Genomic DNA, 24389 nt, shown 5'->3' with positions numbered 1-24389 from the left:
AAGTTGTCCACCTGATTGTTCAGGTCTGAAATTCCTTTGAAAAGAGAAAGCATTTCGTTTCAGAAATAGGAAAAATATATATATACACGTTATATATGTATGTAAATACATTCTATATGTATATATATGTTAAATGTTAATTAAGACCATCAGTTTACATAAATTCATTCATTCTAAAGTATAAGCAATCACAGAAATGATTTAATGTCATTAATGTATTTTTGTTCCAATAGAGGAACAGAGTTTGAGAATAAATTAGCATTTAAAGAAGTTTTCACATTAAGAAAGGGTGAGCAGAAACAAGTTAGATAGGGAAGGAGAAAACAAATTACATTATAGTTTTGCCACATTTACCTTCATTTGGGCAAGAAAAAATAGTAGATTTTGACATTTCTGAGACCTTGGAGATGTTCAAAGTCAAGAATACTTACACCAAATCCATCTTCCCCATAGAATGATAAAAAGTAACTGAGAGATATATGTCCACTTAAGATCCTAGGTAGAAGTTATTGTGACAAGTAGAGAACAACAAAGACTCATTATGCTAAGTAGTATACTCTGCTCAATAGCTAAATAATTCACTCTCAAACAGCAGAGTCTCCACCAAAGTAATTCAAATCCCTGCCGTTTCAAAATCACCTTCAGGGCTGCTCATGAATTGTTGAAATCCATAAGTGTTAAATCTACTGTAAGATTTGTATAGAGATTTTTATTTTCTAAAACTGCAAACTCAAGGCACTCATACCCCCATAATCTATGAAGATTTTATTAAAACCTGTTTATTTTGAATTCAAAAATTAGCTGGGCATGAGATGCACACCTGTAGTCCCAGCTACTTGGGAGGATTACTTGAGCCCAGGAGGTTAAGGCTGAGGTGAGCCATGATCTTACCACTGCACTCCAGCCTGGGCAACAAAGCAAGACCCTGTCTCAAAAAGAATTAGAAAAAAACACCAAACCCGTTTGTTCCATTAGCAGAGGAAATAACTGCCATTACTTTAAGGTTTAAAGCAGTGAATACTGCTTCAAATCTGACTGCAGCATCAAAATAACATGAAAACCTAATATCAACCAAAATTAAAAACTAAAAATCCAAATTCCCAGGCTCCCTGCAATTCCTATGATTCTCATCCTACATCACAGAGCTAATGAAAGAGAATCTCTGGGAACCCGGCTGCAGAGTCTATAGTTTTAATAAGCTCCCAGGAAGGAAGTCCAGTAAAGGACTTTATCCTGTCCTTTAAGACCACCGACACATACTCAATATTTTCAGAGACTTGACAAAATTTACCCATTCATTATCTTTAAAGTGAATGTTAACTTTGGGATAATTCTATAAATTTTCATCAAGTAAACATTATAATGCTAATACTTCAATGTATTTCATTAGTCCACTGGTATTTTCTGAATTTCACATTTTTATATATAACCAAAATTGAAACTCACCTTATGTTTATAAAGAATAAGCAGTTGATCATTTTAATATAACAAAGCATCACCTTCCAAAAAGTAAAATACCAAAACATCCACATTCATTCACCAATAATACAACTATTAAATGATCTATTTCAAAACAATATAGCAGTTGTATGAATAACAGTGGAAGAATATTAATTCAAAAAGAAATATCATTTAGCATTATCATAGGCTAACCCTCGCTGTGCCACAGTTCATGAACGGCTTTTAGAGAGATCAGCCTCCAACTCCTGGGCTCAAAGAATCCTCCCACTACAGCCTCCCAAGTGTCTGGGACCAGGGACGGGTGCCACCATGCCCAGTCCCATCCTATTCTTTTGTTATACCTGACTTATCATTCTTTCTAAAAAATTTCTTCTCATTTCATCGTATATCCCACTCTCTTATCTCCAAAAATAATTCCCTTAAGTCTTACTGACATCATGAGTTGCCTGTGCTGCAAATTAGTATCTAGCTTAAGATAAGCCAAATTTCTTATAAGTTATCAACAGATATTAAAATTCAAATAACCTATATTTTTATGAAAAGAATGTATACCATTGAGAAGATCTTATGTTTTATGTTGAATTTACTTCAGATGAGTTTATTTGAGACTTTCCAAAGAAAATAACTATCTCTAATCAAATAAGAATGACCCCTAGAATGGAGAAGGAAAAAATACTAACTCTCAAGAGCTGTTCAGTAAATACCTGAATAAAAAGTAAAGTAAATACTGACCAGGTTTAATAAAAGCTTCCAGACAAATTCTGTTTTGAATGCAAAACTACTTTTAAAAATAAATACATAATACTACAAACTACCACAGAAAGTTATGCTGAGATAATAGCCTACCTGGCAAAATAATGTGAAATTACACATAAACCAAATATTTTAGATTTAAAATAAGTAATTTTATTATGAGGATAAGAAAAAGATTTTAGTCCATTTACTTCATGGATAGCTTTTTTCATCATAATAAAATAAAAATTTTTCCAAACAGCAAACATACAAACAGAAGGCAAAAGTCGTCCTTTATAAAAGTAACACAATGCAGTTTACTGGAAATACTGGCAAGCTTTCTCATTCATTCATTCAAAATGTGGTAAAAGTTTGGAAATACAATTTGAAATACAATAGCTTGGAACCAGTTAAACCAAACCCGGGAACTCTGTATAAATTTATTATATTTGCTGACTTTTCTAGTAAAGACTTTATATGGAAAAGAATAAAAGATACTACACATAAACAGAGGTGGCAGTACATTAATGGTGTACATCAGGTATAAAATTGATTATATTTTAATTATTTTTATAATTTCAAGAAAATACTTTAGTCACCTATATTTAGTTAAAATGTTAAAGTTTAAAAACATTTAGACTGAGGCTGTATAATTTATTTTTTAAAAGATACAGCTACTAAACAAAAAAGCTATGAGATAAAAACCAAGTTCTATGAATAAATATTTTAAAATTAAGTACTCTAAGGTCATAACACTGACAACACTAATTATCTTTTCTAGTCTTGGCAGTTACGTTGCATACTGTTTGGGTGACTGATGGGATAATTTCACTTCATTTTCTCTCAGTTTATATTGGATCGTGTTAGAGAAAAATATTAAAATAATTAACACCTCTAGCCAAAGTACTTGATAAAGTTTTTAGTTGAAATAAAAGCTAAAAAAAATCAATTAACTAACGCACTGATTTTTAAGCACACAACTAAACCTCCATCTAAAGGAAAAGTTACTAAGAATCACTGATTTTTAAAAATAAGTCATTCAGGATTCCTATTTACTCTATACTTTTATATATTAAAATCATATATTTCACCAAAAGCCCTTTCATCAGCAGTTTCAGCTAGCATTACCTTCATTACAAAAAATATAGGTGTCTATATATTTCAAATTGTTTTATTCACCAAAAACATTTCATCAGTAGCAACTGAAGCAATCAAAAACAGGTAAAACATATGATGAAACAAATTATTTCAATTCCTTACAGCTAGACATTTTGATTAATTTCATAGTGGCTCTATAGCCAAAAGAATATAAGTATTTAAATTAATATTTGATCTCAAATATGAATTGTTACCAATAGTAAATAATTTGCCATTCAACTAAAAAAACCAAGACCTCATTGATCAACATTTCTATTTCAATAGCTTAATAAATTTTGAATCGTATAGCTTAGTTTGTATATGTCTTGCATAATTTTAAGTCATATAGCTTAAAATAAAGTTATGTATTATATATAATAAAGAGCATATTCTTTGCCTTGATCACCTGATTTTTTGTTGTTATTGTTTCTAAAATTAATCACAGTTAGCAGGGCAGAAATAGCTTTGAGCTTCATGAATGACATCCAAGAGATGCGAAAGGATTAGTTCTCAGTTGCTGCCAGTTATAGCGCCAGGTGGCTTTTTCTGCAGTGAAGGTGTTACCGATAATCCCATTACACTGGTACTAAATCTTGCAGACATCAAAATTATCACCAAGGTTCCTTTTCATCCCATCCTTTCCAAATGACTGGAAGTCGCTTCACCTGAAAGAAGTCAAATCCACATGCAGCTGCTGTTTTAGCCGGCAGCAAACTCCCTGAGAATGTCAGTCGTGATTCAATTTTGCTGTGCTGGTGGCCCCCTATTCCCTGTCCAATAATACATCTGTTAAAAAATCCTACAGCTACAAATCAAGTTTAATCCTACCAGGGACCTCATGTTGGTCTTGTCTTCCAAAAAGGCAGCAGATTCTGCTGTCTATCTCTGCTAGTATCTGGGGAATACCCTTTAAATCCCAGCCCTACTTAGAAGAATAAGCTAAGGATCACAAAACATGACCTCAAAAACCCTGATATGACTATATTCTGACCCAGAGGCATTCATTCTAGGTGAAGATTAGAACTTTGCATAATAAGATTACACAGCAAGTGAATGATATCAAGGGACTATCCATATGCAGCCGCCTGGTTTTGTATAGACAGCCTGTGCTCTGCAATATGCAGTGCAGACGAAAAAGAGCTTGGTCTTTCTAGCTGAAATAAAATAGATTCACATAAATTAGTTGGCCATTTCCAGATTTCTAAATCCCCTATTACATCTTTTATTGACAGCTCCTGTGAGGATAGCACAAATGTTATTCCTTTTTATTCTGTGCGTCTATAACAATCATGCTCTGTAATTGAAATGTACATAGATTATGTCTAGAAATTAACATCTTGTTTGCTGTAATCTTGGATTACAATTGACTGTGTACATAATAAAATTAGGAAATCAATGGACGGATTTATCATCTCCAAGAAACTAGAGGTATTGTTTAAAGAATAGTTTAACATTTTGTGCCAACACTTTAAATGCAGGAGTCACAGGGAGTAGTCAATAAAAATGTGAGTCCAAGAATACAGCAGGCATTGGCTAATAACTAAAAATGATATTACATAAAATTAGGTCATAGCCCTCGAAATTTAGAAAATGTGAAAAACTCAGAGATTTCATAAATATGGTTTTCTCTAACTCATACTTGTGCAAAGTCAATTATATATGACCATTTTAAATAAAATATGTATGCCTACAGTATTTTATATAAATTTCCTTGATCATTTTATAACTATACTTTAAAATATTTGAATCAATTCAAATCAATTATAATTCAAGGTTTTATAAGTCTTAACTATGTTTTTAAATAGTTATCAGTGAAGAAATCTCTCCTCACATTTAAACATGTACAGAACATTTTAAATGTATAGAATCCTAGAGAAATTAGGAAAATGATATTTTATAATCAGCTTCTTCCACCCATGACATAACAGCTATACCAGCTTATCTAAGCAAATTTATATGAAAAGACAGATTCATATACATTTACACAAACATCTGTCCAGAATAAATCTAAGGATGTGAAGACGTTGTAAGTTTTATATAAAAAAAAAAAGGACTAAGATTTGCCATGGAATTCTTGTAAAACTAAGCTCCTAAGTATACTTGCAATATGGCATACTTGACAAGTTTGATTTGCCAATTTTTGAGGAACACTCCACATTTATTACATTAGTCATTATCACCTCATCATCACGATCTCTTTAAACATATCTGTACAATGTCTGATAAGTACTCAAAAGTCAGGTGACACAATTAGATTTTATGTATCACACAGAAATATATAAACCAATGGTATCAGTGCTATAAAAAACTTTATGTAATTTCAACTACATAGCACATGAATATTCTTTCGTTACCTTGACTAGGATATTACTAGAAAAATGAGAAATGTAAAAAGTACATATTTTTGTTATGATATTTTGTTAAAACCGTGTAATACTTTAGAACTATACTGTTCAATAAGGTGGCCACTAGCCTTATGAGGCCACTTAAAAGATGACTAGTCCAAATTGAGATGTACTATAAGTATTAAACACACATTGGACTTCGAAGACTTAATACAAAAGAGGGAAAGTATTTTGTTAATGTTTATATTGATTACATATTGAAAATATTTTGGTTATAGTTGATTATGTGATTCATATTATGTTTCTAACGGAAAGCACCACTTTAGCAGGTCTTATATTTTCCTATGTTCCTAAGCCAAAGGCAATGGTGCAACTAATAAAAATACTGAAGCAGAGGGTTAATTATGGAAGAACAAACATTCCAGTGTCAAATCTGGTAGATAAGCTTAGTAAACAAAGTATAAAATCCTGTCATTTTAGCTTCTACTTCATATTTTCAGTTTAAGGATAGTGGTGGAAGAAGAAGACCTGCCAAATTGCTGACCATCAATGTATAAAATAAGAATGATGTGATGTAGTTACAAAATGCTTTAGTCTAGTAAATACAGGTTTTTTAAAAAAATTGTCTCTTGAGCAATTTCATAAAAGACTAGTGAGGTCTGTGTTACTCCCTCATTGAGCTCAAAAGATAGCAACTTCAAAAAACATGTCTGGATCTAGAAAGGGATGAACTTTTTTCTATGGTGTTATTGTAATTGGTTACATTCAAATTTTTAAAGTACATTTAAGTAATAACTACAGAGATTTGAGACATTTAGTATACTTCAGAATATTCACAAAATAAAAAGATCAACATTATACATTATTAGTAGGCTGCTTTTCTATTAGTCTTTTGATCATATCATCAATGAAATTCTTTAAAAAATCCTTTAATAAAAAGGGTTTATAGAAATAAGTAAAACTGAAAATAATTTAATTCAGGAAATGTAATTATTCATTTAGAATGACTAGACAACTGATATTACACAACTAAAACACAAAGTCTATCTTTGTCACACATTGGAATATGATTTTAATATAAACATGTTCTTAAGGTACTAACTCATTTTAAAAGTTGCTTTTTCATAATCATTACTTTATAATATCTATCTGTAATACTGAGGCTAAAGATGAAATTGAAATGAGTATCAATAAATAAGATGAATAAAATTTAAATCAATTTTTTATGACCTAGTCATGCTACTAATTTTTAGCCTTTTACAATTACGTAGGTTTATTCCTTTTCTGCTTACAAGTATCACATAGACATTACACATACACACACACAAAAGCAAAATAATAATAATAACAAAAAAACTTTCTAACCATCAATAGATGAGTGCAATGATATTCAGTCTGAGTTAATCTCCAGACATCCAAATTCATGAATAAAAATTCATCAGTTTTAAATACACTGAGCCTATTAAGCAAGAACAAAAGCATATGCACAAAAGAGCTTTTAATATATTTCAAAGCCCACAAGAGCCATGGTCTCATTAAAATTATAAATTACACAAACATGGAATGAAGATTCAAACTGCAGTGCAGCTAAGCAGATTACAGAAAACCCCGCGTTCCATATGATAACACACCATGGCCCTCCCAGATGGGGGCTTGGAACAAAAAGGCCATCACCACAGCTAGGGAAAACCTCCTTGTGATCTCTGGTTTCTGTTCAGCAGATGACAGCCAAATAATATGTTGATTATTCTGTTTGTGCTGCTAAGCTTGTAAGATGGAATAAAGCGATATGATCTATTGTGAACCCAATGCTAATGTGTTGCTCCACTCATAAATAATATACTGAATTTATTTTCAAACTATCTCTTACTGAATTTCAGTTTTTAAATGCATGAATTAAAATAAAAGCCAGGATAAAATAATACTTAATTTGATGCTTTAAACTAAAAAATGGAATTGGCAAGTGAAAAATATCTAAATGCTTAGTGAAGAGTTATTACAATCACCTTTCTTTAATTTCAGCACTGTAATGGGAGAAAAAAAACACTTTTAAATAGGCAATTACTTTCATTAGGAAATATAAATATAAAATTAAGTAATATAATAATCATGAAGTTAATAATATACATTATGGACAAGATAAAAACTAAAATATCACGGCATGCAAAAATACTTTTCCACAACATCATAGCCCATAATCAGAACATATAGTGAATGCATTTTTGAACAATAAAAAGAATAATTGAAGACCTCATAAATGTTCATAACTTGCACAAGAAATCTTACTTAAAATTTACAAGAAGTTTATAAAAATAATTTTCAAATAGCTAGCATTTTATTTTGATTTGGTGACAAAAGTTAAAACCTAATTTTTCCCTCAATTTAAAAAAAAAGGCATATTTAAAATCCTAAGCTTTAAAGATGATGCCCAATGAAGTAACAGGGATTGTGTCTGTGAATACAAAATTGTGTATTTCATGAATAAACGTATTTATGAATACTATTGCTTAAAATATTAAAAATCATAACATTTATCTCTTCACCCCAAAATTCCTCCCTTAATACTCTAGTAGACTCTCCTTAAAGGCAAACTAACAACTAAAGTAGTACATTAAAACTGCATATAAGGTGAACATGAATAAACACACTGTTTTCTTAAGGGAGTATTTTATAGAAAGTACATAATTACGGTCATCGGCCTAAGTCCACCTCATTTTTTCTGTCTCCAGATACAAACTGAGTCCAAAAGCACTGCAAAACTCCATAATATGTAAATACAGACTGAAATTTTAAATCTAAAGGTAAAGCAAAAATGCTTTTAAAGAAAAACTAAGAAGATAAAACATTCTTGAAGTAGATAAATATTTCTTAAACAAGAATTAAAAAGCACTAAACATAAATGATGAACTAGACTACTTTAAAGACTTAAACTTCTGTTCATTAAAAGCACTATTAAGAGAGTAAAAAGACAAACCTCATAGAAGAAGAAATAGTTGCAATACCTATCATCAATGAAGAACTCATATTTTGAATATATAAAGAACTCCCACAAATCAAAGGAAATGACAGATAGGCTAACAGAAAAGTGGGCCAAAGAAGTGAACCAGAACTTCACAGAAGAAAATAACCAAACAGCCAATATACATATGAGAAGGTATTCAACTTCATTAATTGGGGAAATATAAAGTAAAATCATTATGGTATACTACTTTGTACCCACCAGAATTGGAAAAATGAAAAAGATGGGGGGAAAAAACGAGTGTTGGAAACATGGAGCAACTAGAACTCTCTCGCATACTATAAATATAGCCTGATACAAACATTTTAGAAAACCGTTCGCCATTGTTGCTTAAAGCTGAACATATATATGTTGCTGACCAGTAATTTTGCTCCTAGATATATCACCAAAAGAAATGTGTAGATACATAACTCAAGAAATACATATTAGAATGTTCATAATAGCATTATATAGAAACTACGCAAACGTCCACTAACAGTAGAATAAATAATAGTTATATATTCACAACTACATGCAGCAATAAAAACAAACTACAACTATGTAGATAAATCTTAAGACACAATGTTGAACGAAGGAAATCAGACACAAAAAAATTATACTGTATAATTTTCTATATATAATACAAAAACAAGAAAAATGAATCTTTGCTATTAAAGTTCAAGGCAGTGATTATGCTTGTTGGGAGAGGGGACACAGTGACTGGAAGGGTGCATGAAGGTATCTTCTGGAGTGCTGACAGTGTTATTTCACTTTATCTGGGTGGTGGTTATATGGGTGTATTTGGTTTACAAAAAATTCATTAGGCTATCCACTTACAAAGTGTGCACTTTTCTGTATGTGTAGCTTTCTTTAAAGAAGGCACTTTTACATAAAAATACACAGATGTACAAAGATAGTCAAAATCCTTGTCATAAGAAATTTAGGAACTGACATGTATACAATCTAAGGGAGAAAACTGAGGGTTCTTACCATATATATTTGAATAACCAAATTTTCAACTACATAGTTAACTTCCTGGATGCTTATAAATGGAAGACATTTATAACATTCACCCTATTATGTTCCCCTGATCCCAATCATGTATTCAGAGATATCCAGTCTTTGTGTTGGAAGTAACTGATACTGCTATTATAACACAGCTTTTAAAATAGTCTCAGGATTGAAGATTTGCCTTTATATGTGGGAAACTAAAGTGGTACAGAATGCAGTATACAGAATACATGATTGCCGTTTTCACTCTTCCTCCCAAATTTCATAAGCATTAGTTTCTTAATCATGAAAGTGTATTACTTAATTTAATAGCATTCCTTGAAAACTTTCATTTTAATTTTTCAATGAAATTAAAACATAATTTACTCTTTAATAACAATACCATACACATTAAATAAAGCTTCATGATAATCTGATAATAAACTATACATCTCATATCTCCCAATTAAATATTTCCCTTGTTTCCATATTAGAATCAATACATGATTTATAATACTTTTTTTCTTATACTGAAAAGATGCTTTAAGAGATAAGCTAGGAAAGATCATCCAAAGATTATTATAGTTTATGTTTAATTTGTATAACAAATATTTATTTATTCACTGCTTACTATCTGTCAGGCTCTAGGGAAAACAGAATAAAAATAGCTAATTTTACAGTAAATATAGCAGGCTTACCCCTTTCTTTCACACTCATTTGATTTACAAATAAAACAATTTTCAACTACTAACATATTAACATATTCAAAAGTTAAAACTAATCTAAAAGATATATATAGTAAAAGTCCTATCTTCCCTGTTTTCTTCTTCATCCCCACAAAGATTTAGATTTTGTATAAACTTCCATATTTTGTTATGTAAATATAAGCAAATATGAATATATGGTTTTATTCCCCTCCCAATTTACACAAAAAGTACCTTACTGTACATTGTTTTGAATTCTGCTTTTTCCAAATAACAATGGTATGTGAAAAACTTTCCAAATTTTCATATAGAAAAAAAAAAATCCCCTTTTTTTAACAGCTGTAGAGTATTTCATTGTATAGTTGTCATAGTTCATTTAACGAACACGTTGCCAATAGACACTAAGGAATTTCCAATCTTTTGCTACCACACACAAAGCTACAATGAAAACTTCTATACATGTGTTATTTTGTAAGTACACACAAGAATTTCTGTAATAAATTCCCAAAATTGGTACTGAGATGAGGTAAACGCATTGGTCTTTTTCTAGAAATTGCCAATTTGCATTCCACAGGAGTTGCATCATTTTGCACTTCCACAACCTATGCATCTCCGATTTATCCTGAAAAAAAGCTATTCCTCTCTCCAGGCCTTGAAAATACTTTGTTTATAAGGCAATTTCCAACGATGTGCCCACTGCAATAAACTACATAAAGCTCTTGGCTTATTTTTTTCCCAGATGCAAATGTAAAATTTGTTTAGTAAGGTTAAAAGCAAATAAATTTTCAAATTAAAAAACAAACCTCATATAAACTCAGTAAATCAGCATATTAATGCCTAAATGTGCTGGGATAGCAACTGTTTGTCTTTCTAATATCTCCTGTGCTCCAAAAACAAATATACTCCCTATTCCAGTATTTTAAAAAATTCACATTCAATAGTTTATAAATGGATACGAAGTCAAATGCATTTCACTTTTAATGAATGTTTTCCTAAACCACTTAAATGTTTTCATGAAGTCAAATCCGTGTTACTTCTATACTTTTTTAAAGCCGTAATTTCAAAGGTGATTTAACCTTTGTAACTGCCATTTTTAACAGGTAGTATCATCTAATATATTATTTTTATTTCAAAGTCTATCCTATCGAATATTTAATAATTAGAAAACAAACACCAAGTCCACTGGACTTCCTATTTGAAGTCATACTTAAGTAAATCAGTTTCAATAAGCCTACAACTGTTTAGCTGGAAAACATGTAAATGATCATATTTATTCCCCAAATAAGGATACGCAACCTATGTTGCATACATATTAGACAGAAATCAGTCGGTCAGACAGAAATCATTCTGAGGTTACCTCAATATCCTGTAAAAACAAAGTGGCTAGACTAGTTGCTGATACCAAAATGAATTTTAAAATGCTAGCACACATTCTCTGCTCTTATAGTCAGCAGATGTGACAGAACCATACTTAAGCTCTCACCTAAGTAATACATAATGTTAGGCAAATGAGTTGATTTTAAATATGAGTCAAACAGAAGCCACTGAAAACAAAAAGCAAGAATTACCTAGCAAATGTAAAAGAAAACAAAACAAATGAGAAAACACATCACAGTAGCTCTGAGGACAAAAAAGCTTATCAGGCTAGGATAATTTAGAAGAAAACAGTCCAACACAGCATATAATTCTGAGGAAATCACTTTAATTCTGTAAAATGACTGATGTTCACAGTAACAACTCAGAGCCATTATAAAAAAACTTAAAATGTATTCTGTTTAAGAGAATAAAGACATACATTTTTCTGATGAAGTACTCAAAGTAAAATGTCTCAGTTAAAATCAGAATATACAGTGGTTGCCCTTTAGAAGATGAACTGTGATAAAGTGCAATAACATTATGGGGGCTTTAGATGTGAAACTTTTTTTTCCCCTTTTTTTTTTCTGTAATGACCTCTCCTTGCGATAGACATGCAACTTTCTATGCTAAGCCAGTTCTTAGTTTATAGCCAAAAGAATATCTGATTTTTTCTGCAAGCTATTTAGGCATATTTTCACTTAAATGACTGGAACACTCAAGAAAATGTCCTGATTTCATTTTACTTTAAGTTGTAACTGCCAAAGTAGATAGGTTAGTCTGGTTTCTAGCTCCAATTTGCTAAATGGCCTTGTTCAAGTGACTCAATCTCTCTAGTCCTTAGTTTCTTCATCAGTAAAGTGAAGGAGTTATAGAAGGCATGACATGTTACTAAATAGAATAAGTGTGCTAACAAAGTGAAACAGAGTTACTGCATTAGGTCCTGTATCTACATCAATACTATAACTAGATCTATTTATATGTACTCTATATTTAAACTATCTCAAACTATATGTCACTTTACTATATATGTAAGGCCTACAATAGAAGAAATGATAATCATTTTAGAACCTTCCCCAACATTTAATATTGTTACTGTCAGGATATAAACAAACATACACATGATATGTAACCAGGATATTTTTTAAAACACATTCTCAGCAATGTCATCAAATACTAGAAACAATTCAATGATCTACCAACAGCAGAATGGATGAATGAATTCTGGCACATTTAATTCAAAGCGATAATACAGAACAACAAAAATGAATGAAATAAAACTACACATAACTACATGGATAACTCTTCAAAACATAATGCTGAGTAAAGGAAAAAAGAATACATGATTCATAAGATTAAAAAGAGGCGAAAAAAGTAAACATACTGCTTAGGAATACACGTAAAGTGACAAAGTTATATTAAAAATTGTATAAATAATTACCATTAAAGTCATGATACTGGTTACTTCCAAAGAAAAGAAAGTATATCAAGAGTTTCTGGGATACCAGTAATACTCTAAGGTTACAAAGATGTATGCTAAATATTTAATTTATAATTATTCATTGTATTATATATTTATGTTCCTGTATCACTACATTTTACAACAAAAAGTTATAATTATATACTTTCTAAAATAATACTAATATATTTTTATAAAAAGGAAGGATTCCTTTCTGCTGTCAACAATTTCCTTGATCTACATTTCTAATTTTTAATGCAATATTTTAATAATGAAGAAACAAGTTACTATGCCTAATTCTCCACACTCCTAATTAAAAGTAGATTTCAGAGGCTTACTTAACAGCTACAAAATAATATCAGGCCTTTAAATAATATAAGATCAGTTATCCTGCTAGCTCTTGGCTTAGCAGCTCCATGTTGTTTCTGTCTGTCACTCTTCTTTTCAAGAAAATGCATGCTCATTAATTCCAAATGATATTCAGGTAATAATCTGAGGCATGCTGCATTTCAAAAAATACAATAGCTTAGCCCTAAGGTAGGAAGAAACACATTTCTAACTTTCACACATTTTAAAATAATTTTGGGAGCACTTGTCTATGCATACAACATGAAGGTCCATGATAGGCAAGTCACAGACAACACAGATGAAATCCACATTGTGAGTACTAGAAAACATGATAGCTGGATTATAGCATAGATATACAATGTCTAACGTAAATTATACTGGGGTAGTTTTATATATTTTCTTTGGAAAAACAAAAGTACAGGGAATGGAAATTATTACAGAACATTTAACAGTAAACTAACTTGCATTACAAAAAAACCCCACACAATTTACAAAATCCTCAAAGGTTCACCACCTAGAAGCATCCTTCAGTGTGTACAGTTATTCCACCTTTTAGATGCTGCTCAACAGAAGGCAGACAATGAAATTTTGAAACAAGACAATCAGTACTTTCATCAGGCTCCAGGTATCAACATGATGGCAATGATATAGCACCTTTATAATAGTTGCTTTTGTTGCATACTATTGGTTTTCGTGAATGCAGCCAAAGACTCCCCCCCTTAGTGGGTCCAACTAACCAGTTATTTGCCCATCTATTAAGGGCCAACTTTACAAAATTACATTGTGTCCAGCAGGGAGCAGCATTACAACAGTCATAAGAGTTAAGTTGAACATGAAACCAACAGAAGAAAAAGGAGGAAAAAGCCCACTTACCATAGGTCTGTTCTATAATTCATTCAATTTTTAGGGAAGTTGCAGGGCTTCCAGAAAAAAAAAAAAAAAAGCATGTCTCAAAGCATAGGTGGGTGATCCACAATTTCAGGAATCCTAAAGCAGGAAATCAAAACTATATTAGTTGAAGGCTATTTTCAACCATATTGAGTTGAATTAGTAGTATATACTATGACTGAATGACAGTTGTAAAGGTGCATCTTCCTCTTAATGGGTCCATGAGATCTTGAATTCAGGAATTTTATGATGCTTTGGAAAAAATGACTTAAAAAAACAGAGAATATTAAAGTCCTTTATCCATCAGAGAATTCAGGTCAAAGAAGAAAGTAATAGCTAAGAGATTATACGAGATCAACCTAGAAAGAACTATGGTCCAAGAGTTAAATGAGTTGACAGGGCAACCATCAATAGTTCATTAAACTGTTCTAGACTGAGATATAGAAAAGATACAAACATTAACTTCTACAGGTCAGCATGAATACCTGAGGTTAATTTTAAGAATAAAAAAGCAGTAGAAAAGCAGAATACAATACTAGTGATACAAGACTAAATTAGATATGTACTGAATATAAGGAATGTGTGTGATACTGTAAAAAAAACCTTGTGACCAGTTATAATATGACAAAGGCAAAACAATACATTTGACACGACTTGGATGTCAAAACCTGCCTCACAGTCAATTATAATAATTCTATCTCAGTTCTTATGATTAAGAAAATAAGTTTTATTTTTTATTTTATTTATTTATTTATTTATTTTTGAGATGGAGTCTCGCTCTGTCACCCAGGCTGGAGTGCAGTGGTGCAATCTCGGCTCACTGCAAGCTCCGCCTCCCGGGTTCACGCCATTCTGCTGCCTCAGCCTCCCGAGTAGCTGGGACTACAGGTGCCCACCACCATGCCCAGCTAATTTTTTTGTATTTTTAGTAGAGGCAGGGTTTCACCGTGTTACCCAGGATGCTCTTGATTTCCTGACCTTGTGATCCACCTGCCTCAGCCTCCCAAAGTGCTGGGATTACAGGTGTGAGCCACCGCACCCAGGCAAAAAGTTTTATTTTTATTTGAAATGTTAAAGTTTGCTTTGTGTGAGTTTGCGTGTGACTTTTCAGTGTCTGCCACAAAAAACAAACTTTTGCCTTTAAAACAATATATGCATATTCACTTTTAAATATAGATAATTGCATATATCTATATAATATACAATATCACATATCAATATGTTAATACATAATATAACATTTACTTGAAATTTAATTAATATGTAAAATGATTCCTATTTTCTGACAAAATGACACAAGCAGTTTAACTTTGGCGAATGATATAAAGAATATGGTTTCACTCTAATAATTACCATCAATTTGACTGAAGCTGAAAGAAACTCTGATATATTCATCTTCTGCCCTTTAGCAGTAAACCATTAGTTGCATTACTTATCATCTTTTGCTCTCCTTAGTCTTCTTATCTTCTCTCTTGCCTTTGCTTTTACACATTTCACTTTTCTGATAATTCTTCATTTCTGCCAATCTATCTTCCTCCTCTTTTGTAATGCATTTCTGTATCAATTCAAATTTTTAATTCAATCTTCTCTCTTTATGACGCTACCACTTTTTTTTTTTAACCTGGTACCTTTAAAAATGAGTTTTCTCCTGTAACAATAGTCTGTTTAAACATATCGTTTCATCCACTTACAAGCACCATGCTTGATCTTAAAAATCTTAACAATCTCACATAATTGGAACACACATCTAAATATACTTAAATTGTATTTGTTATTCATAAAAAATTTTCCGCTGAATTATTTAAGAACTTGCTAAATGTTTTTAAATTCGATCTTGAAACACGCAAAAATTTCAAGGAAATCTAATCTCACATCTAATCTCTAATCATTCCAAAAAACTAGAGACAACCACTATTCTAATAAAGAGGTAATTTAGGATCTTACTACATTGCTGTGAATAAATATTGAGTAACCAACTTCTCTAAACCAACAGAACTTTAGAGCTATTTATTCACATATGTGTGTGCATGTAAAAGCAAAGGTTCATGCCTGTAATCCCAGCACTTTGGGAGGCCGAGGCGGGTGGATCACAAGGTCAAGAGATCGAGACCATCCTGGCCAACATGGTGAAAACGCATCTCTACTAAGAAAACAAAAATTAGCTGGGCATCGTGGCATGCGCCTGTCATCCCAGCTACTCGAGAAGCTGAGGTAGGAGAATCACTTGAACCCAGGAGGCGGAGGTTGCAGTGAGCTGAGATCGTGCCACTGCACTCCAGCCTGGCGACAAAGCGAGACTCCATCCAAAAAAAAAAAAGCAGTATATTAAATAACCCCCTACTTCTATATATATTATAAAGTCTGAGAAGAAAAGTGATTTTCCTGTTCAGCACTCTCTAATATAAATATTAAAGGCATTAGTACGTTGTAACATAATGTCATAATAATTATTCACAAGCCTTGAAATTTTTTAGGATTTGTACATAGATTATACAACACCATTTATAATATAATTACCCAAAAAGAGACTACAGTGAGTTGAGAAATGGTCCCCCTTCCTGCCTCCCCTGCCCAAATTCATGTTCACCTGGAACCTCAGAACATGACCTTATTTGGAAAAAGGGTCTTTGCAGATGTAATTAAGGTAAGGACCAATGTGAGATCATACTAGATTACAAAGGGTCCTAAATCCAACGGGAATATCCTCATTAGAGACAGAAAAGGACACAGGAAGACACAGAGAAAAGAACAATGTGAAAATGAAGTCAGCCTGGAGTTACACTGCCTCAGGGCAAGGAATAACATGCCACCACAAGCTGCAGAAGCAAAGAAGGATGCGCCCCTAGGGTTTTCATAATAAACATAGCTGACAACTTGACTTCGTATTTTTGACCTCCAAAATTGTTAGAAAATTAATCTCTGTGTGTTAAGTCACCAAGTTTTTGTTCATTTGTTATGGTAATTTTAGAGAACTAACATAGATTTTCATACCAAAAACTGGAGTGTTGCTGTAATAGATACCTAAAAATAGAAAAACAGAAAAAGCCTAGGTTGCCTTGAAGAAATTTTTGGTAAAAAAAGAAATCTTAAGACAACTCTGCTGATGGCTCAGAAGAAAGAGAAGAGGTAAAGAAAGCTATCACCTTAAAGAATACATACATTATCATGAACAGAATGTTGACAGAAATAGAAACATTAAAAAGGTTTCTGATGAACTCTCAAGAAGGAAATGAAGAACATGGTATTGGAAAGTAAAGAAAAAGCAGTCCTTGTTGTAAAGTGGCAGAAAACTTGGCTGAAATGGGTTCTACTATGTGGCGAAAAGTAGAACTTGGTAAGCAATTAACTTGAATATGTAGCTGAGGAGATTTCCAAGCAAAGTGTTAAAGGCGTAGACTGTTTTCTCCGGGCTGCTTACAGTAAAATGTGAGAGAAGAGATAAATTGAGGAAGAAATTGTTAAGCAAAGAAAAACCTACGATTTGGAGATTTCTTAACCTATCTAAATTGTAAAAGATGCTAAAGCACGCTGTGGAGAAGGGCCAAGGATGTGGCTGAAAAACCTTTTCTGAAGAGATTAGGTATGTGACTAATGGGTCCAATCAATCTTTTCAGCAGAAGCTAGAAACAGAGATGAGGTTATCCAGGAATGATCTTTGAAGAATTCTATTATGATGGCAGAGATCCTCTAGACATACATGGGAGACCCATACATTTTAAAACATTCAGTAAACCATGCTATAAACACATGTGCTGTCACCCAGGCTTTGTTGTTCTGTCTATTAAAGAACAGGCAGAGTAAATTTTATGTAATTCTTAAGGGCTTTGGGATTTTCATAATGGTAAATGAGCACTGGCTTCAACTTAAAGACACCAGTTGCCATTATCCCCTTAGCAGAGTGAGCCTGTCCTGAGAAGCTTCAAAGCCAGGCATTGACTTCTCTCCAGCTATGAAAAGTCCTACATAGCATCTTCATCCAACAGAAGGCTGTTTAATCTACACTGAAAATTTGTTACTTCATGTACCCACCTATATCAACTATCTTTGCTAGATATAGGTAACTTGATGCAGCTCGCCATACACTTTTACGTTACGGCTTCTCTCCTTAACCTCATTAATACAACCTCTGCTATCTTTCAAATGTTCTTCTGCAGCTTCCTCACCTCTCTCAGCCTTCATAGAATTGAAAAAAACAGCATCCTACTCTGGATTAGGCTTTGACTTGAAGAAACATTGTGGCTGGTTTGATCTATCCAGACAACTAAAACTTTCTCCATATCAGCAATAAGGTCGTTTCTCTTTCTTATCATTCATGAGTCTATGAACTTTTCCCATTGCATTCATAGCTTAACTGTCTGGCAAGAGGCCTACCTCTTGGCCTGTCTCAGCTTTCAACAAGTCTTCCTTGGTAAGCTTAATCATTTCTAGCTTTTGAATTAAAGTGACAAATACGCCATGCTTTCTTTCACTTGAACACTTAAAGACCGCTTTAAAGACCACTGTATGGTTAGTTTTCCTAATTTCAATATTGTTATGTCTCAGTGACACAATGAAGTGAATAGGGAGTGAATAGGGAGGCCAGCGAAGGAGAAATGGGGGGACAGCTGGTTGACAGAACAGTTAGCACACATACATTTACTGATTAAGTTAACATTCTTATATGGGCAGTTTCTGGTGCCTCAAAACAATTACAATAGCAACATCAAAGATCCTGATCACAGATAACCATCACAGATATAATAATGATGAGAAAGTTTGAAATATTGCAAGAATTACCAAAACGTGACACAGAGACACAAAGTGAGCATGTACTGTTGGAAAAACGACACCAATAGACTTGTTAATTGCAGGGTTGTCACAAATCTTCAATTTGTAAAAAATGCAGTTCTTCAAAGCTCGATACAGGGAAGCACAAATAAGATGATGCATGCCTGTAGTTTTTCTATAAAAAATGTTAAGGGACCCTGAAAAGCCAAAATAATTGTATTACTCCATTTTCATGCTGCTATAAAGAACTGCCCAAGACTGGGTAATTTATAAAGAACAGAGGTTTAATTGACTCACAGTTCTGCAGGGCTGGGGAGGCCTCAGGAAACTTACAATCATGGTGGAAGGAGAAGCAAACACATCCTTCTTCGCATGGTGGTAGGAAGGAGAAGTGCTGAGCAAAGAGGGGAAAGCCCCTTATGAAACCATCAGATCTCAGGAGAACTCACTCACTATCACAAGAAAAGTATGGGGATAACCCACCCCCGCCATGATTCAGTTACCTCCTACCAGTTCCCTTGCATGGTATGTGGGGATTATGGAAACTGTAATTCAAGATGACATTTGGGTGGGGGTGTAATCAAACCATATCATTCCACCCCAGCCTTGCCCAAATTTCATGTCCTCACATTTCAAAACACAATCATGCCTTTCCAACAGTTCCCTAAAATCTTAGCTCATTCCAGAATTACCCCAAAAGTCCAAGTCCAAAGTCTCATCTGAGACAAGGCAAGTCCTTTCCACCTATGAGCCTACAAAATCAAAAGTAAGTTAGTTACTTCCTAGATACAACAAGGGTATAAGCATTGGGTAACTACACCCATTCCAAATGGTAGAAATTGGCCAAAACAAAGGGGCTATGGGCCCCATACAAGTCCAAAATCCAATAGAGAAGTCTTTAAACCTTAATGTTCCAAAATGATCTCCTTTGACTCCATGTCTCATATCCAGGTCACACTGATGCAAGAGGTGGGCACCCATGGCCTTGGGCAACTCCGCCTCTATGGCTTTGCAGGGTACAGCTCCCCTCCTGGCTGCTTTCATGGGCTGGCTTTGAGTGTCCGCAGCTTTTCCAGGTGCACGGTGCAAGCTGTCAGTGGATCTACCATTCTGGGGTCTGGAGGACCATGGCCCTCTTCTCACAGCTCCACCAGGCTGTGTCCCAGTGGGGACTCTGTGTGGGGGCTTCAACTCCACATTTCCCTTCCTCATTGCTCTAGCAGAGGTTCTCCATGAGTGCTCCACCCCTGCAGCAGACTTCTGCCTGGTCATCCAGGCATTTCCATATATCCTCTGAAATCTAGGAGGAGGTTCCCACACCTCAATTACTGACTTATGTGCACCCACAGGCCCAACACCACATGGAAGTCACCAAGGCTTGGGGCTTGCACCCTCTGAAGCAATGGCCCAAGCCGTACCTTTGACCCTTTAAGCCATGGCTGGAGCTGACACAGCTGGGATGCAGGACACCATGCCCCAGGACTGCACAGAACAGGGGCAACCCTGGGCCCTGCCCAGGAAACCATTTTTTCCTTCTAGAGGCCTGTGATGAAAGGGCTGCTGTGAAGGTCTCTGACATATCCTAGAGGCATTTTCCCCATTGTCTTGGTGATTAACACTGGGCTCCTTGTTACTCATGCAAATTTCTGTAGCTGTCTTGAATTTCTCCCCAGAAAATGGGTTTTTCTTTTCTATTACATAGTCAGGCTGCAAATTTTCCAAACTTTTTTTTTTTTTTTTTGAAAAGTAGTCTCACTCTGTCGCCCAGGCTGGAGAGCAGTGGTGTGATCTAGGCTCACTGCAAGCTCCACCTCCCGGATTTACTTACGCCATTCCCCTGCCTAAGCCTCCCAAGTAGCTGGGACTACAGGTGCCCACCACCACACCAGGCTAATTTTTTGTATTTTTAGTAGAAACAGGGTTTCACTGTGTTAGCCAGGATGGTCTCAATCTCCTGACCTTGTGATCCACCCACCTTGGCCTCCCAAAGTGCTGGGATTACAGGCGTGAGACACCGCGCCCGGCCCAAATTTTCCAAACTTTTATGCTCTGTTTCCTCTTGAACACTTCACCGCTTAGAAATTTCTTCCACCAGATACCCTAAATCATTTCTTTCAAGTTCAAAGTTCCACAGATCTCCAGGGCAGTGGCAAAATGCCACCAGTCTCTTTGCTAAAGCATAGCAGAGTTACCTTTGCTCCAGTTCCTAATAAGTTGCTCATCTCCATCTGAGACCACCTCAGCCTGGACTTCATTGTCCATATGACTATCAGCATTTTGGTCAAAGCCATTCAACAAGTCTCCAAGAAGTTCCAAACTTTCCCACATCTTCGTGTCTTCTGAGCCTTCCAAGTCTCTAGGAAGTTCCAAACTTTCCTACATTTTCCTGTCTTCTTCTGAGCCCTCCAAACTGTTCCAACCTCTGCCTGTTACCCTGTTCCAAAGCCACTTCCACATTTTCAGGTATCCTTAGAGCAGTGCCCCTCTCCCTCAGTACCAATTTACTGTATTAGTCCATTCTCATGCTAGTCTCAGGCATGCACAAAGAACTGCCTGAGACTGGATAATTGATAAAGAAAAGGGGTTTAGTTGACTCTTTTGCAGGGCTGGGAAGGCCTCGGGAAACTTACAATCATGGCGAAAGGACTTACACACTGATTTCAAATGTTGATATTATTATTTTAAGTCCTGAGTCAAAATTTAGTACAAAGTTATAGTAAGCAAAAACGTGGTACTGGCATAATGACAGATCTATAGACCAATGGAATAGAATAAAGAGCACAGAAACAGCATTGACATAAATGGTCAAATGATTTTTGACAAGGGTGCCAAGACCATTCAATGAGGAAAAGGCAGTCTTTTCAACACATGGTACTGAGAAAACTAGATATCAACATAAAAAAGAATGAAGTTGGACTTTTGTCTTACACCATATAAAATTAACTCAAAATAGATCAAAAACCTAAATAGAAGAGCTAAAACTACACAACTCTTGATTGGCCATGATTCATTGGATATGGCAACAAAAACAAAGGCCACAAAAGAAATAAAAATATATAAACTAGACTTCCTCAAATTAAAAACCTTTGAGCAACAAAAAATACTATCACAAGGAGAAAGTATTTGCATATCATACATCTAATTAAGGGTCAAGGTACAGAATATATAAAGAACTCCTATAACTCAAAAACCCGCAAAAAAAAAAAAAAGCCATTACTCAATTCAAAACTGGCAAAGGTTTTCAAAAGACATCTCTCCAGACAAGGTATACAAATGGCCAATAAGCACATGAAAAGATGTTAAACATCCCTAGTCATTAGGGAAATGCATATCAAAACCACAATAAGATATCACATCATATGCATTAGGATGACTATTATCAAAAAAACAGAAAATAACAAATGTTGGTAAGGATGTGGTGAAATTGTAACCCTTCTGCACTCCTGGTGGGAATGCAAAATGGTACAGCCAATGTGGAAAACAGTTTGGTGGTACCTTAAAAAGTTAATCATAGAATTTTCATATAATCCAGCAATTCCATTGTATGGTATATACCCAAAGGAAATGAAAACAGAGATTCAAACAGATACTTCTACGCTGATGTTCACTGTAGCACTATTTACAATAGCCAAAGGTAGAAACAACCTAAGAGTCTATCAACAGATGAATGGATAAACAAACTGTGATATGTGTGTGTGTGTGCGTGTGTGTGTATATTATAAATGTTATCTTATATACATAATTTTTTTAAATTTTATTATTATTATACTTTAAGTTTTAGGGTACATCCTAATGCCAAATGATGAGTTAATATGTTATAATTTACATATGTCATCTGATATATGATAATCATATATTATAATAGATAATCCTATATATAACATATACTACACATTATATAATCTATATAATTTTATATATCTAAGAGTATATTATGATAATCTTATATATTATATCTGATATCATATATGATCTTATATCATATATTATGTAATACAATCTTATATATTACATACAATGATATCATATATGATATATCATCTATTATGTATGATATCATATATGATATATCATCTATTATATATGATAATCTTATATCATATATTATAATCTTATATATAAGATTGCATAAGTTACATATATGTATTATATATTATATATATATATATATACACACAGGTGATCCCTGACTTAGCAATGGTTTCACTTATGATTTTCAACCTTATAATGGGTTTATCAGGTTATTAAATACATTTTCAACTTACGGTATTTTCAACTTAAATTGGGTTTATCAGGACACAACTCCATCATAAGTCAAAGAGCATCTGCAATAGATTATTCAGCCATAAAAAAATGAAGTTTTAATATATGATACAAAATACATGAACTTTGAAAAACATTATGCTAAGTGAAAAATATTATGCAAATATTAACAAGAATATTGTATGATTCCACTTATATGAGGTGCTTATAATAAGTTGGCAAATTCACTGAGAGTAGAATACAGGTTATTAAGGGTTGAAACAAGAGAGAATAACAAGTTACTGCTTCTTGGGTACAATATTTCTTTTCTTTTTTTTTTTTGAGATGGGAGTCTCGCTCTGTCGCCAGGCTGGAGTGCAGTGGCGCGATCTCGGCTCACCGCAACCTCCACCTCCCAGGTTCAAGCAATTCTCCTGCCTCAGCCTCCCAAGTAGCTGGGACTAGAGGCGCACGCTACCACGCCCAACTAATTTTTCTATTTTTAGTAGAGACGAGGTTTCAGCATGTTGGCCAGTATGGTCTCAATCTCTTGACCTCGTGATCCACCTGGCAAAGTGTTGGGATTACAGGTGGGAGCCACTGCACCCGGCAGGGTACAATATTTCTTTTTGAATGATGAAAAAGTTTTAGAAACAGCGGCAATGATTACACAACATTGTAAGTACTCTTAATGTGACTTCACTTATACTTAAAAACGATGAAAGTAGTGAATTTTATGTTACGTATATTTTTATCACACATACACAATTTTTTTTAAAGGGCTCAAAACCTTGAGCCAGTTCAGAGGGCAGACATAAATACTTCAGTTAGAGAATCAAAACTGGGCTACTGATAAGCAGTAAAGTGAACATATTCCAATGCTCAGTGAGAGAAAAATGATCCTCTTATATGATGATAATCTATTAATTTTCATGTGAGTTGATTTAGGAAATGTTAATAGAGAA

At 33.8% G+C, this 24389-nt stretch overlaps 1 protein-coding gene across 10 annotated transcripts in view; it reads right to left on the bottom strand.

Annotated features, from left to right (window-relative positions):
* The window catches only part of IMMP1L (inner mitochondrial membrane peptidase subunit 1), a 77503-nt gene that overhangs the window by 41666 nt on the left and 11448 nt on the right, over positions 1 to 24389 (bottom strand). Inside the window, exons 2-5 of one of the 10 annotated variants that reach the window (XM_063728498.1) lie at positions 23448 to 23507; positions 19480 to 19576; positions 14401 to 14514; positions 3737 to 3995 (exon numbers count right to left, since the gene is read on the bottom strand). The exons of 1 other annotated variant lie outside the window; for it this stretch is intronic. In XM_063728498.1, the coding sequence (XP_063584568.1) occupies positions 3737 to 3815 (79 nt within the window). In that variant the 5' untranslated portion in view covers positions 3816 to 3995; positions 14401 to 14514; positions 19480 to 19576; positions 23448 to 23507. The remainder of the gene's footprint in view (positions 1 to 3736; positions 3996 to 14400; positions 14515 to 19479; positions 19577 to 23447; positions 23508 to 24389) is intronic. 8 more of the 10 variants (XM_054524553.2, XM_054524550.2, XM_054524551.2 and 5 more) reach the window with 8 other exon arrangements.

Source organism: Pongo abelii, chromosome 9, assembly GCF_028885655.2.
Source record: "Pongo abelii isolate AG06213 chromosome 9, NHGRI_mPonAbe1-v2.0_pri, whole genome shotgun sequence".
In the NCBI taxonomy this organism is placed as follows: Eukaryota; Metazoa; Chordata; class Mammalia; order Primates; family Hominidae; genus Pongo; species Pongo abelii.
This window is presented reverse-complemented; position numbering and strand designations above follow the sequence as displayed.